Source organism: Neofelis nebulosa, chromosome 12 (genome assembly GCF_028018385.1).
Source record: "Neofelis nebulosa isolate mNeoNeb1 chromosome 12, mNeoNeb1.pri, whole genome shotgun sequence".
Classification (NCBI taxonomy): Eukaryota; Metazoa; Chordata; class Mammalia; order Carnivora; family Felidae; genus Neofelis; species Neofelis nebulosa.
In genome coordinates, this window is record NC_080793.1 from 33,372,865 (window position 1) to 33,389,212 (window position 16,348).

Below are 16,348 nucleotides of genomic sequence, written 5' to 3' on the forward strand. Positions count from 1 at the left end.
TCTCTTTAGCTCTCATAAAGAATCCTTTTTTTTTTTCCGTAATGATTTAATATAGTTTCTTTCCCAATTCTGAAAAAATATGCAGGGCTGAGCCCTGCATGACTCGGCCTTACCTTTTATAACATCAAGATTTTCTTGTCTTTCAGAGTAGCCCCACTCTTTTGTAAATCCTCAGCGGTAAAGCCAAACAGACGGTGAAGAGCTACAAGATATGTCCGGGAGGCCACATACGTAAAAACACTTTTTCCAAAATAGAAGAGACCAGTATAAAGCTAGTTCTGCTGTTTCTCTGAATCTGTATTTTAAAAATAACTTTACTTTTTTCCATCTTTCAATAAAAGCGCTACATCCTGGTGATGTGTCTTCCTTAGTATAGAGAAAGAAAAAAAAAATCCCTAAATCCAGTCTTTGAACTGAAGTGACAGTGTTTAACGCAAGAACAATCCAATCCATAAAACCTTTCTCAATGTTAGTCCAGAGTTTGGGGCCACATCACCTCTCTCCACTGCTATTTTCTCAGTTTCCTTATCGGCCGAGTTAGCATACTAACTGTTCAAACTGACTTAAAAAAAAAAAAAAAAAAGCCAATTCTCACAAATCCTTAAATTAGGAAAGAGGATGCACTCAATTTCCTCTGAAAATCACTGAAAAAACTTTGAGAATCAAAATAGTAACATCTTTAACAAAACATTAGCAAACCTGCGGAGTGAGAGACAATAAGCAGTTCACGTGGAGGCAGGTCCATCCCATCCCCTGACAGATCAGGCACCCCCACGCATGTGGGAGGACGCCACGGATGCACCTTCAAGGCAGGTGGGCACTTCTCAGCCCCGTTACCATGTTGCAACTTGTACTGAGGAATAATCCAAAGATTCTAGTATCTGTCTATAGCAACTGCATTTCATATCAGCATGGCTCAGTCCAATATACATACTTTATTTTAAATGATGCCACTAGCACTTGGGAAAAAAAAGTCATTTATTTGCATTGCTTCCACTTCTCTACTGTAGTGTTAGGACCCGACATAAGCATCGCTCTTCTACTTCCTATTTACAGCTCATTCAGAATATTACTACAAATACAATATACAATTTTTAAAAACTTCTGGGGAACTGTCGTCTTTGTTTTTCTTTCCTCTTTATAGGTTTCTCAAAATCATTCAACTTAAATGAAAATTTACATGGACATTTTCTGTACACATCTGAAAGGGCAGAGGTTACACCGGTAAAAGCCAAAAGAATTTTGCACGAATACAATAAAATACAGAAAACAGAGAGTATAGAAGATGTTATTTGGGGTACAAATATAAACAATACAGTACCATTTGAGTAATTTAGCAACATAACACTCATACTTTATAGAAATAAAACTGCAAACCTGGAGAATGCTCTGACAAATATTAAACATTATATATACAATGAGGTAAATGTACCTTGGTCTCTTGAGAGGTAATTTAAGTTTAAAGCAATTGACATTTTGAAGCATCTCCTTGACATAGAAAGAAATATCAAACACCCCATTCCATTGGCACAAGGTGAAAAAGGGATATCAAAACACGGTTCACGATATTCAATTCATAAATCTTGTTAAAAAATAAAAACAAATTCACTTAAGTTCTTTTTAAGTTTTAAGAAACAGGTTGAATATTATTAACCACATTCTTAGAAGTTTACAATTACAAGTAAGATTGCATAATGGTGTGGAAAAGCTTGAATGTACTGACAATCCTCAGAATGACTTAGAATACCAGCACTGCCGGAAGGGGCCCGTGGGTATTTCAGCGTTCTTAATCACACTCAAGAAGCTACAGATTACATGTCCAGAGCTATTCTTTAGGATCTCAAAAATATCTGAATTGGCATTTCCTGCCAAGCTGTAACAGAACCACTGTTTGGAAATTCCATCATTTGGAGCCAGAACACTGTCACAGTCAAGAAACAAAAAGAAACAGTTGACTTATAATCACTCTTTCAGTGCAAGGATAAAAATAACCTCTTGATATGACAGGTCTACTGGGATACTGATTTTGTTCTGCATTTTAATTGGCAATAGGCCATCTTGTTTCACAAAACAGTCTAAGTGGGACAGTTCGCGATGTAGAGGGGGAACAGAAGGTAGCTCACGCATGAGCTGATCACTAAATGTCATAAGGAGAACTGAAATTTGGAAATCTTGATGGCCATGGCACTGTGCACTGACTCGAGGCACTTCTTGAGCAATATCATTACAGCAGAATCACAGGCTCCCTTCTTCAGACCTTACCCTGTCCTACAGTGGGTAGGATCGGCCACTGCTTCTGGCACAACTCCTATTGCCATACTGCCACCTTGCTGCCTTCCCACTCCCTGGCCATAACTGAAGTCACAACAAGGCAGCCAGCAGGGCCATCACCCACCCAATCTCCCAACTTGGGAGAGCCCTCCCAGGAACACCCCATGACTCGAAGAAATGGAAGCACGTCCTACGTTTCCATCAATCATTTAGATACCAAAAGCAGCTATTCAGTCAAAAGGCTGCTGAGGGGATATGGGCAGGGCATGGTGGCGGCAAGGCAATGGTCTCTGAGCAGGGACCAGCAGGAAGGCCGGTTGAGAAAACTAAGCTGAAGTTATAAAGGAAGGACCGGGGACACCTGTGCCCCACCGGGTCGTACCTCCCTCATCCCCAGTCCTCCAGGGTACTGACAAAATGGACGTGGACAGGTAACTGGTCTGAAGGTACATTTTAAGCCAAGTTTAATCTTGGAAGGTGAACGTCTGAAGACAGGCAGCATAAACAAACGCTTGTGTTTCTGAGTGACAAAATTAACACTCTAGTCAAACTTATCTGCAGTTATGGCCGTAGCAATCAGGATCTATTTCATCTTTTAAGTGACTTCCGTTTCCAATATTAGCCAAATGGGGTTTATCAAACTCATTAGCCAAAAAAGGAATTTGCTGCAATAGTAAACCCAATTTAGAACTAAACTCCAACTTAAAAAAAAAATTCCCTGACTCCCCAAAAGTACATTTTATTCACTTAGGCAAGAAGAGTATAACTGCAACTCAATCTTTGATTCAATAAAGAATATCTTCAGTAAAAGTTGATTACTTTACCTTATAGGAAAGTGAGAAATTATGTATCACAATTTCAAATCAGACAAGAACTTTTGGTATGTTCTTAAAATTATATAAAAATAGTTTTAGCATTGGTCCCCTGGATTTCATAAAGCAGATCTGGTAGGCTTAGAAATGGCCCAAAAAAAAAAAAAAAAATAGGTACTTATAATCACAGAGCTAGAGATTATTAAACAGGAAATCTAACATATTTATAAAAACAAACCCCTCAAACTCATTCATTTGCTTTGACAAAATTAAAATCATGGTAACTACAGAAAAAACTCAGATTTGGAGTCAAAATATTAATCTCTAAGCACATTTTCCCCATGATGTTTTTAAACACATGAAATTGACACTAAATTCCTATGTATATGTCATTCATTCTAAAATTACTTTGGCTTTAAGACCAAATAGTCTTTCAAATTTATTCTATGTATAAGAGATAAGACATTATCAGAATGCAGCCCAGTCAGTGTAAATGGCCACTATCTCTTACTGACCAAAATACTGTAAAGGTTATTCTGACCCTTTCATTTAGAAACTGATAGCAGTATAAAGTCAATGTCTTGCCTCATTGCTATGATAGTTTTTTCTCTCCCGTCAGAATAAGATCACAGTGATAAAGAGAACTCTGAAAATTATAAAAGCCCTAAAGGACTTTTAGCACTGGAAGTAAAAACCAGTTATTGTAAGTTAGTTTCAAGTTAATGTGAAGACCATGACGAGTTTGCTTGAAACATTTAATTTGACTAAAAACATCTGTAAATGGAGAACCTATACTCAGGATATTCTTTAGCTACCACTCCCAAATATCAAGGGTGTACTGAACTCGTTACATAACCATGGAGATTAAGCACTTGTGCACAGTATGCGCACACGAAGGGAAAGACTGAATTAGAAGCTGCCTTCTTCAAAGGGTAGTGAGACTCCAGAACCACACAAACTCTGACCTTAGTTACAAAGACAGAAAGCCCACTGAACACTGACTCCGACATAACGAATGTGACTCTCCTGCACACCTGTTAGCTATTCAAATTATTAATTACCTTTACCTTCCTAGAAAAAAACCTATTATTTAACATCAACCATATCCTAATTTTAAATGTAATTCATTTCTTAAAAAAATAACACTGTCTTTGATCAGATAAAGAAAAAAATGGCTTACAGAATGCCACACAACTTTTCACAAGCAGCTAGACAAATTTTCCCTTTTAGAAAAATTAGTCTGTAGGCTACAAGTTTTAAATTATTAAAGTACTATAAGCATCTAGAGTGCCACTTGACTTAAGGTATACTTAGACAACACAATTTAAATGCAAAAGCTTGAAGTGAGAATATTCAAATATGACCATGATAACATTTACCAATTAATGCCACTTCATTTCTTTAGTGGTTTAAGCACATTTTGGTAGGAGAAAGGCATTTTCAAAATGGACTACCAAATGACATACTACAAAAATTCCTCCAAAAAACTAGACAGAGAAAGTCTGGGCTACCCAGATAAATAAACTTCTTGAATTGAAATACTACAGGTTTTAAGACACACAGACTTTAAGCAATTCTATTCATCTCCATTAGAAAGACACAGAAGCGGCACTTACTGGTATAGTACAATCCCATTTTGAAGGCATGTAATGTTCTGAATATGTGAAAGAACAGTAATAGTATACAAAATACAATTGCATAAATTATGTTCCTCACTACTATATGAGGTCATTTTTAGACTCAAGATAAGAGTTTTATAAGTGTTAGTTTTAAGATCCTGAAAATTATAGACCAGTACATTCAAAGTCTGAATCAAGAAACTCTTTAGTGGTTCAGAATCCTCTGAGAATGTACTAACCAGGAATAAAATCACTTTCTTGAAAAATAAGAAATGTTTCGTGTAACTCAACAATCCAGCTCCTTTACCCTTAAAGATGATCTTCAGCACAGCAGAGTTAACCTAAAGTTAAGATCAGCAATCATCTTTAAAAAAACAAAACAACAACCAAGTTTTGTGTTAATAAAAAATAAAGGTAGACTACACAACACTTTGTAACTGTCCTGGGAAAGAAGTGTTCATAGTGCAGAGAAAGGACCCACATGGCTGTTTCCTGGGTCCAAAGAAATCCTGGGGAGTTTCTCATTGACCTTATTACACTGTTGCAAAAGGAAGCAATATCCTTCTATTCCCTCTCAGTGAGGTAGAACAGCTGACCTCCCAAATTAAAACCCAGGAGCAGATCTGAAGAAAAGCAGAGTTCAGGCGAAGCCGCAGAACTACATTTTGATGCCTTCCTGTTGACTGAGTTGTGACAATGTTTTCTTAATCCTCAAAGCTGTAAGTCTAGCAGCTCCGTTGGCATACCAACATTCTCTCATAATTTTAGCCATTACTCTCAAGGCCTGCAAGAAAATAGAAGAAAAATTATAGTTAACGCATGCACCACTTTCCATTCATCTGGATTAGATCTTTACTCTGTACAGTTTCTTTCCAAGTGACATACGTTCAAGTTTTTGTTTGTTTCAGCATTATCTGTAATAACAAATGAATAGAAACCTCCTCAATTCTCTTCAGTAGGGTACTGCTGTCAGCAGCTGGAAAGCAGACGGACAAGGGGTGACTTACTTATTAGCAGACCTAAAAAATCTGAATCCTAAACCAGAGTTGTACATGGCAAATAAGGAACTTGACTCACACTGAAACGCCCCCAAAAACCGAGGAATTAACTGCATTGAGTTCCTCTGAGATGAAGTGCAAGCTAAAAACAGGATCAGCCAAAAGAGCTGGAACCCCAGATCCTTGCCCCTCCCTGAGCATCACATAGTTGGGTGACTGCAGCCCCCCACCAGCAAAAGACTAGAGACTGGTATCTGAGAGGGTAAAGCAGAGACCTCTGACTTGGGGAACATGGGGGCAAAGTTCCATACTGACAACTCACTAAATGAGAAGACCATAAGCTTTCTCCCCAAAACACAGGCCACAACCTGTAGACACTCCTCCAGGCAAGAGACTGTAAGAGTCCTCTCTGGGGAATGCGAGCCCAAGTGGAAAGACCTGAAGATACTGCCATCAGTGGCTCTCCAAGCGAGTAACCCAGTTAGATCACCCTAAAGATCACACAGGTGATAAGCTCCCTTCATGTGCACAAAGCTTCCCATCGGCTTTTAGCATCCTATTTTTAAACATGAAGAGAGCAGGAGTTTGATTAGACACCAGAGAAAGCAATATGAATGCAGAAGCTGATACAGAACAAAGCAACTTGGAAAAAACAGTTGTACAGAGAAGAAAACATCAACAACTTATCATTAATATCCTTAAGGAGATAAAAGAAAATGTTCATGTTAGATTTACCATTGATCGTTTTTTTGCTTCTTGTTTGACTTTGGAAAAACTTGACAGAAGAATTGGAAAATAAACCTGATAAAAAAAGATAAAAGTTGATAAGCCTCCCGGAAAGTGTAGAAAAAAACCAGAGCTGGAGGAAAAGACAAGAAAATTAGAAGGCCTCTTCAAGACGTCTACCATTCGTAAGTAGGCTGTAAGAAAGAGAACAGAGGAGGAGGCGCCTGAATGGCTCAGTCGGTTAAGTGCCTGGCTTCAGCTCAGGTCATGATCTCATGGTTTGTGAGTTCAAGCCCCACATCAGGCCCTGCAGTGACAGGGCAGTACCTGCTTGGAATTCTCTCTCTCCCTCTCTGTCTCTGCTACTCTCCCACTCGTGCTTTCTCACAGTCAAAATAAATAAACTTAAAAAAAAAAAAAAGAATGGAGGAAAATGGAAGGGAACAAATCAAAGAAATACTTCAGGGACATTTTCTAGAAATGAACATTTGTTTCCAGATAAAAAGGATCAAGTTCCTATCACATACATATACTCATTCAACAAAATAATAAATTTACTGACAGCCTACCATCTACCAGATACCGTCCTAGGTACTGGGGATACAATAGCGAGCAAACAGACAAAATCCCTACCCTCATAAAGCTCACATTCTAGAGAGCCAAAGCATATAATTAATAAGTAAGTAAAATACATGGACGGGCAGTGGTAAGTGCTACGGAGAAACATCATTTAGGGAAGCAGATAAAATATGCCAGGGAAAGAAGATGATATTTGAAATGGGTATAACAAGGTAACGTCTGAGCAGAGACTTAAAAGAGGGAGGAAACTGAATAACCCAGAAACAGGAAGTCATGCAGCCAGGAAAGAATATTCACCATAACAAAGGGAAAGGGAATCCCAGGTGAGGGAATCCTCCCAAAGGTGAGGGATATCCCAAGGGGAAAGCTGCACAGTGGGCCTAGAGAACTATAAGTCCAGACTGGAAAATATCAGAAGATTTTGCAAGACATTTCTTCAGTTACTCTATCAGTTTCATGTTCTTACTGTGTTTCAACTATTGAGAGGAGATTCATAAAACCCTAGAAAAGTGTAAGACTGAATTAGTATAAAGTACATATAAAACTAATCAAATTGAGAAAAAACAAAAATGACAGCGATGGCATTAATTCAGCAAATTGCATGTGTGCTCTTAATGTTAACTGCTAACTTTTCCTCATGCTTAAAAAGCCATCTGTTTAGAGGTGCCTGGGTGACTCAGTAAAACTAAAGCTTCTGACTCTTGTTTTCAGCTCAGGTCATGATCCCAGGTTCGTGGGATCAAGTCCCACGTCAGGCTCCACGCTGAGCATGGAGCCTGCTTGAGATTCTCTCTCTCCCTCTGCCCCTCTCCGCAGCTCACGCTCAGGCTCTCGCTCTTTCTCTAAAAAAAAAAAAAAGCCATCTGTTTAATAATGTGCTCTACTTAATGAGTGCATGAATACTTCCAAGTACTCTTGATTTCAGCTCAGGTTATGATCTCACAGTTCGTGGGATCAGGCCCTTCACCAGGCTCTGCACTGACAATACAGAAACTGCTTGGGATTCTCTCTCTCTGGCCCTCCCCCACTCACACTCTCTCTCTCAAAATAAATAAATAAATAAATCGACTTGAAAAAATTTTTTAAAATCTGTTGCAGTTCTATACACTAATAATGAAGCAGCAGAAAGTGAAATTAAGAAAACAATCCCATTTACAATTGCACTGAAAACAATAAAATATTTCGGAATAAACTCAACCCAAGAGGTAAAAGACCTATACTCTAAAAACTATAAAACACTGATGAAGGAAGTTCAAGATGATACAAAGAAATGGAAAGACATTCCATGTTCATGGGATGGAAGAACAAATATTGTTAAAATGTCTATACTACGCAAAGCAATCTATACATTTCATGTAATCCCTCTCAAAATACCAATAGCATTTTCATAGAACTAGAACAAACAATCCTAAAATTTGTATGGAACCACAAAAGACTCTAAACAGTCAAAGCTATCTTGAAGGAAAAACAAAAACAAAAACAAAAAAACCAAACTGGAAGTATCACAGTTCCAGATTTTAACTTATATAACAAAGTGGTAGTAATTCAAATAGTATGGTACTGGCCTAAAAATAGACACATAGAGATCAAAAGAATAGGGCAGAAAACCAAGAAGTATACCTATAATTATTTGGCCAATTAATCAACAAAGCAGGAATGAATACACAATCGGAAAAAGACAAATGGTGTTGGGAACACTGGACAGTCACATGCAAAAGAATGAAACTGTACCACTTTCTTTCATCATGCACAAAAATAAACTCAAAATGGATTAAAGACCTAAATGTAAGACTTGAAACCATAAAAATTCTTGAAGAAAGGATGGGCAGTAATTATCTCTGATATTGGCTGTAGCAACATTTTTCTAGATATGTCGCCTGAGGCAAGGGAAATAAAAGCAAAAATAAACTATTGGGATTACATCAAAATAAAAACCTGCACACCAAAGGAAATAATCAACAAAACTAATGGGAGAGGATATTTTTAAATGACATATCTGATAAAGGGTTAGTATCCAAAATATATAAAGAACTGATACAACTATATACCCCCCAAAATAATCCAATTAAAAAATGGACAGAAGAAATGAATAGACATTTCTCAAAGAAGATATACAGATGACTACAAACACAAGATGCTCAACATCACTCATCATCAGAGAAACGCAAATCAAAACTACAATAAGCTATCACCTCACACCTGTCAGAATGGTTAAAATCAAAAACCAGAAACAAGCATTGGTGAGGGTGTGAAGAAAAAAGAACCCTCTTGCACTACTGGTGGGAATGCACACTGGTGTAGCCATTTTGGAAAATAGTATGGAAATTCCCCCCAAAATTAAAAAGTGAACCACCCTACGATCCAGGAATTGCACTACTGGGTATTTACCTCAAAACTACAAAAAACACTAATTGAAAGGGATACATGTACCCCTACATTTATTGCACCATTATTTACAATAGCTAAACTATGGAAGCAACCAATGGATAAATATTATTCAGTCACAAAAAAGAATGAAATCTTGCCATTTGTAACAACATGGGTGGATCTAGAGGATATAATGCTAAGTGAGATAAGTCAACCAGAGAAGGACAAATACCATATGCTCTCACGCGTATGTGGAATTTAAGAAACAAGACAAGAAAAAAAATGAGAGACAACCAAGAAATAGACTCTTAAATACAGAAAACAAACTGATGTTTACCAAAGGGCCAGTGGATGGGGGTATGGGTTAAATAGGTGATAGAGATTAAGGAATGTACTTATCAAAAAAAAAAAAAAAAGAGAGAGAGAGAGAGATGGTGAACTTAAATTCCACCAGACCGGTAAGTGCATTAGGATTAAACACTCCATGTAAAAGACAGATAGCAAAATAGGTAGATAAAATAAAATGCAGATGCCTTGGTTCATTGGTAGATTTAAACACTATTCTGATACACTGACAGCCTCTGCAAATGTTCCATGGCCCTTTTGATGGACTTGAGATTGAACATGAAAACTGTTTTTCACTCACTGGTTTAATTGCCATGAAAAAAAAAAAAAGAAAGGAAGGAAGGAAGGAAGGAAGGAAGGAAGGAAGGAAGGAAGGAAGGAAGGAAGGAAGAAAGAAAATTCTTGTGTCTATTTTCCTTAAAAAAAAAGAGGCAAATTTCCACTTAACAAGCAGAAACAGTTTAGAAAATTGTATAGTATCCAAAAGAAATACTCACTTCACAACTCTGCCATCTGTTTGGAATATTTGGCCTTAACTTCTGTTCACAAACAACTTTCCTCATTTCTTCAACTGATGGATCAGAAGGTACAAGATCATAATAAGGCAGCTGGTAATCTTCATGAATTCCTATATTGGTTAAAAACAACAACAACAATTTTGAAGAATTTATTGATAATGCCAGACCATTCTTTGTCCAGACAGAAAAGGAACACCTGAGAGTCCTATTCAGGGTTCCATTCATGAATTAGCTAAGTGCTTATGGCTTGGTCTGTCTCATCCACATCTGCATCAGCAACCCATCTTTCTGAGTTGGTACTGGGTCCAGTACAGCTTGCAACTAAATATCACCATGGGATCAGCAAAGGCTATTTTTTTTTAACATTTATTTATTTTTGAGACAGACAGAGACAGAGCATGAACGGGGGAGGGTCAGAGAGAGAGGGAGACGCAGAATCTGAAACAGGTTCTGAGCTGTCAGCACAGAGCCTGACACGAGGCTCAAACTCACGGACCACGAGATCACGACCTGAGCCGAAGTCAGACGCTTAACTGACTGAGCCACCCAGGCGCCCCATCAAAGGCTATTTTGACGATGGTTAACCATGAGCTATGTTGACCAGATTGACAGTTTCCTATAGAACCCTATGGTACAAAAAATGAGAGTTTTTATTCTGTGAGCGCTTACCCTCTCACTTGGCACAGGGATCTACACTCTACCTCGGAGATGTAAATCCTACAAGCAAATCGGAGGTGCAAGTCCTTTACCTCTACTTGGATCTGTCCTCTTCACTGTAAGAGACATGCTCCCCCTCTTACTGTTACATAAACTTGAGACCCTAGTCTCAACCAAGCCTGGGCCCCCAAGGATAAGAAACTATTCCTCAAGTAAATATGGGAGTTTCTCAATCTAAAACTAAACCTAAGTTAAAACTTAGTTTAAAACATAGTGTAAGGGTGATATAACTGTATTCTGTATTTGTAACTTCCAGCTATGAAGTTGGACAAAATACCCACAATCTCAGGGGGGGAAATGAGTTTGACCCAGTTATAATTTAGAAACAGCTTCCTGGGTGGCCTCTCAAGTAGTCATCCACTCTAAATAACTATATGTCAAGATAACAAGGGCTTGGTTTCTGATGCTCCCCAAGATTTAAATGGAAAATAGAAAAAGAATACAGTAGAATAAGTGTGTCATGTCATTTTCTCTCACCACAGATTTTATCTCCTTTATTTTCTTTGGCACTCTCAGTGATCACTGCTGATATGTGTAATTACACTCAATAAAAAAAGGCTAGGGGCACCTGGATGGCTCAGTCGGTTACGTGTCTGACCTCAGCGCAGGTCGTGATCTCACAGTTCATGGGTTCAAGCCCTGTGTCAGGCTCTGTGCTGATAGCTCAGAGCCTGGAGCCTGCTTTGGATTCTGTCTCTCTCTCTCTCTCTCTCTCTCTCTGTCCCTCCCCCTCTCACACTCTTTCTCTCAAAAATTAATAAACATTAAACAAAAATTTTTTTAATTAAAAAAAAAAAACAAGGCTATCCCTGAACAGCTTCTCTGTTCATGACAAACTAATGGGGGAGGGGGAGAAATTTACCACCAATGGAACATCGTCGAGCTATTTCCCAGAATACTAAGCCCATTGCATAGATGTCAGCACGTTTGAAGGATTCAAAGTGTTTCATGTTTATGGAATCATCTAGAACTTCGGGGGCCATGTACCTAAAAAAGAAGTCAGCATTTTACTTTATGTAATGGTGGCCACAATACTTTTGAACTCTTTCATAGATTTTTTTTCTCCTGAGAATTAAAAAAATAAAATAAAATAAATCAGTATTACCAGTATTACCTCTGAGATTTTTCTTCCCTTTTAGCATGGTTCTGCTACTTTTTAAAATGATTCACACTTCTTATAGAAATTTTCCCAAAGTTCATAAAGTACAAAGTAAAAAATCATTCCATTACTACCACCCAGTGTTAACACTTTGATCAACATCCTTGCAGATCTCTCTCTATATATATGGACATATACATACAAAATTACATAACTAAGATCATATTACCCTCAAAAATATTAAATATCCATACTGATTTGAAAATTACTGATGTTAACTAAATCCCATGAAAAGTTGAAACAGCAATTTCATGCTATCTGCCTTAATGATCTTAGTTTCCAATGAAAGACACACACATAATAACCATGACTATGATAAATGTCCTAACATATACCACCTACTTTGTCAAGTACCATGCAGGGACCATACATTTTAATCTAGAAATCTTCTCACTAGAAGAGGATGAAAGGAAGGACAAAGACATAATCCAGGGAACAAAATAATAGGAAAAAATGAATGCCAGTCCTCCTATTTTTTAGAGAGCAAGTGGGGGAGGGGCAGAGAGAAAGGGAGACAGAATCCCAGGCAGGCTCCACACTGTCAGTGCAGAGCCCGATGTGGGGCTCAAACTCATGAACTGAGCCGAAATCAAGTCAGACACTTAACCAACTGGGCCACCCAGGCTCCCGCCAGTCCTCCTATTGATGCCACATTGTAGGGTTTTCAAGTTTTAAAAAGCCTACTAAAGTTAGAGATCAGGATCCACGAAGACCTGATCTGCAGCAACCACTGTCCTGGACCCTAAGTCAAAAGTTCTGAGAGTCCCTGTTGAATCCAGAAATCACAGATACAACTGAGACAGAATGAAGCTTGGCTCTATCCAAAGCCGAGGCAGTAGTGTGAACATATGTTGTGGCAACATGCTGTGATATAGAGTAAGGCCTTTTGGGTCAGAAAGGCCGAGGTTCATATCTCAGCTCTTCAGGTTACCATCCTTATGAGGCAGGCCTCATTATTTAACTTCCATGGGGCTGTTTCCTCATCTATGAAATGAGGATAAGGACACCTACCTAGTTATGTTCTTTTGAAATTCATGGATTCAACAAATGTTTACTGAAGACCTGCTCTGTATTAAGCACTGTAACGGATACTGGGAATCCAAGGCTGCTCTCAAGCAGCTTGCCATCCAGTGGAATATACAGACAGATAAATGGAGAATTACAATGTGCTAAGTGCCTTAACCATCCAGGTTCAGCCTGCTGAGAGCCCTTGGTAAGGGCACTTCACTGTCGAGGAAAGGCTTCCTATGAGAAAGGAAGGGTGAGGACAAATCAGGGAAACAGCACATGCAAAAATTCTGAGGAAGAAAGAAAGGTGTATTCTCAGGAACTAAAAATAAGAAAATGGGGGCACCTGAGTGGCTCAGCTGTTAAGTATCTGACTCCCGATTCTGGCTTAGGTCACAATCTTGAAGTCTGTGGGATTGGACCCCATGCTGGGCTCTGTGCAAACAGCACAGAGACTGCTTGGGATTCTATCTCTCCCTCTCTCTCTGCCCCTCCCCTGCTCTCTCTTTCTCTCAAAATAAATAAACATTTTTTAAAAATAATAAAATAAGGAAATGGTTGGGCTAGCTACAGTACAGCATATAAGGAGAGCATTAACTGAGATGATATATATACAAGACCCATTAAAATGATTGGCACATACTGGGCAGCCTATTATCGTCAGCTAATATTGTTATTATAATTAATATAACTAATGATAATATTCTGGAAGGGCCACCTTTCATCAGCAGGCATCTTTTAAAGTCAGGTAACCTTGGCTTCAGAGCAGGCAAGACCATGAGATCTTCTACCTGTGGGCAATCTAATAAAGTACAGGTTTGAGTTTCAGAAGATACGTATATACAAATGAGAAGGCAATGAAAAAGAAGTTGATTTCAGAAGGTATTACATACTATTCACAAGTATACCTTTTTGTTCCCACTCTGTGGTTTGGAGCAATATCAATCGTATCTGTGGCTGAATCGTGTCTTACTGCCAGTCCTAAGTCTGCAATGCAGCAAGTTCCATTCTTCTTTACTAAGATATTCTTGGACTTCAAATCTCTATGAGCAATGGCTGGTTTCCCTAAAGAAACAAAAATTAAACGTGATTATTTAAAAGGTGATACCAGTCACAATTCTCACCTTTAGGTTCAAAGCCTCTACTCCTGTCCCAGCGCAGTGTCAAAGCATCTCAGCCCGCATCATCCACAATACCTGGACAGTTACTCAACAACCCCAAGCAAGTCATTATACCAAAAGTTGCTGAAATCACATTTCTTCAAAAAACATAGAAAAAATAAGATTCTCTAAAAGATGGTGCTCAAAAACTGTAAGTCTAACAACTCGAAGCCTAGGGGTTAAAGACGTTAGTTTGTTGACATCTCATGAATTATTTACAGAACACTAGTCACAGACTGATATTTCAGTCTAAGAACCAAATATCTACATCACTTCATCTACCTCCCAACTGTAATGTACTCAGTTTTAGATTCACAACCTTTAATACTAACCACGGGAAGACATGCTATTAAAAAATCATAATTACAGTGTGGAAACCCTAGAACCCTCCTCCATTGCTGGCAGGAATGTAAAAAGGTACAGCCACTTCGGAAAAAATCGTCACAGTCTGGCAGTGCCCCAACACCATCAATTACTATATAATCCAATAATTCCACTGTGTAAGAGAACTGAAAATATATGCCCACACAAAAAAAAATAAAATAAAAAAAGCGTACACCAATGTTCATGGCAGCATTACTCACAACAGCCAAAAGTGGAAACAACCCAAGTGTCCATCAACTGATGGGTAGATGTGGTACGTCCAAACAACAGAATACTATTTGGCCATAAAAAGGAATGAAGCACTGATATGTGCTACAACATGGATGAACCTTGAAAATACGTTAAGAGAAAGAAGCCAGCCACTAAGGAGTTTGGGAGGAACTGGGGAGCGACTGCTATGGGCACAGTATTTCTTTCCGGAGTGATGAAAAATGTTCTAAAATTGACTGCAGTGATTCACAACTCTGTGAATACACTAAAAACTGAGCCATACACTTAAAATGGGTGAATTGTATGATACGTGAATTATAACTCAGTGGAGCTGGTACAATCAACAACAATAATAATTACAAAGATGAGGCTAAGATGTGAAATAGCATGTGTGCAGTAAAGTGCGGAGTGATGGCAAGTGTAGAATCTCTACAGGAGAGAGAGATACTGGCATCTGATATCCTACATGGCATAAAAATCATACCACAACAATTTCGTAACTAAAATTTTTCAACTATAAACTGTCTCATGCAGTCTCCTTATCTCAGGGTTATATATGATTATTAGATGGCCAGATAATATTAGATAGCATGTTAATTTTTATAAAGCATCTTTCACATTACATTTGATACTACACATAAAAATACATTCTTTTAGACTTTAATTCTAAAATGAAGATCCTCAAAATCACAAGACTACATGCCACTTTTAAGAACTCACGAGCACGTCAGTGGTGCCACAATGACTAGAGAATCTCTAAACAAATTCCTATATTGCTAATTCCACCTGAGATTTTCAACAGAAAGATAAAATAATTTCATTTAAAACCTCATTTTAAACATCTCCACTTAGGCTGACCTGTCACAAAAATTTTCTAACAGACATTAGATTCAGGGGAATTTAAAGCTTAAATAACAGAATTACTTGGCGTTACCTTGGGTACCAACAATCTCCATGTGAAGATGGGCAAGTCCACTTGCTGTGGACAAAGCGAGTTTTATCATTCCTTCCACGGTCACTGTGTATCTGTTCAAATAATCAAAAAGGGATCCATGCTCATGATAATCTGACACCAACCAGAGCTGAGTCCATGTACCGTTGTCTATAGAGTAGAATAACAATGCTTCAGATGGGTTGTAGAACATTTAAGATTTATCAATTCAAAAGTTACCACTTTTTACTCTTGAAATCCACAACTGTAACATATGATGATGGTACCCTAAGTGTGCATATTATTTCCTTCATGTTTTGTCTGTCTTATACTTTTACATACATATCTTTCAGATACTCTGAGTAAGCCCCCTAGTCTTGAGATAAGGCAAGGATAACTAATCCCACTTAAGAGATAAGGAGTCATAGTTCCAAAATGGTGACCTTGAACCTACACAGACAGTAACAGAGCGGGGACTCCTTAGTGGCTAGAAAAATGTCTGGTTCAGGTTAGGTGCTCGATGGTTGTTTTTGGAAGGAGCAGG

At 38.2% G+C, this 16,348-nt stretch overlaps 1 protein-coding gene across 5 annotated transcripts in view; it reads right to left on the reverse strand.

Annotated features, from left to right (window-relative positions):
* Positions 1–962: 962 nt before the first annotated feature.
* The window catches only part of TGFBR1 (transforming growth factor beta receptor 1), a 57,457-nt gene continuing 42,071 nt past the window's right edge, over positions 963–16,348 (reverse strand). For 4 of the 5 annotated variants that reach the window (XM_058694786.1, XM_058694782.1, XM_058694784.1 and 1 more), the window contains 5 exons: positions 15,808–15,975; positions 14,028–14,184; positions 11,815–11,939; positions 10,215–10,345; positions 963–5,486 (listed from right to left, as the gene is read on the reverse strand). In XM_058694786.1, coding sequence (XP_058550769.1) covers positions 5,361–5,486; positions 10,215–10,345; positions 11,815–11,939; positions 14,028–14,184; positions 15,808–15,975 — 707 coding nt within the window. In that variant the 3' untranslated portion in view covers positions 963–5,360. The other variant, XM_058694785.1, reaches the window with a different exon arrangement.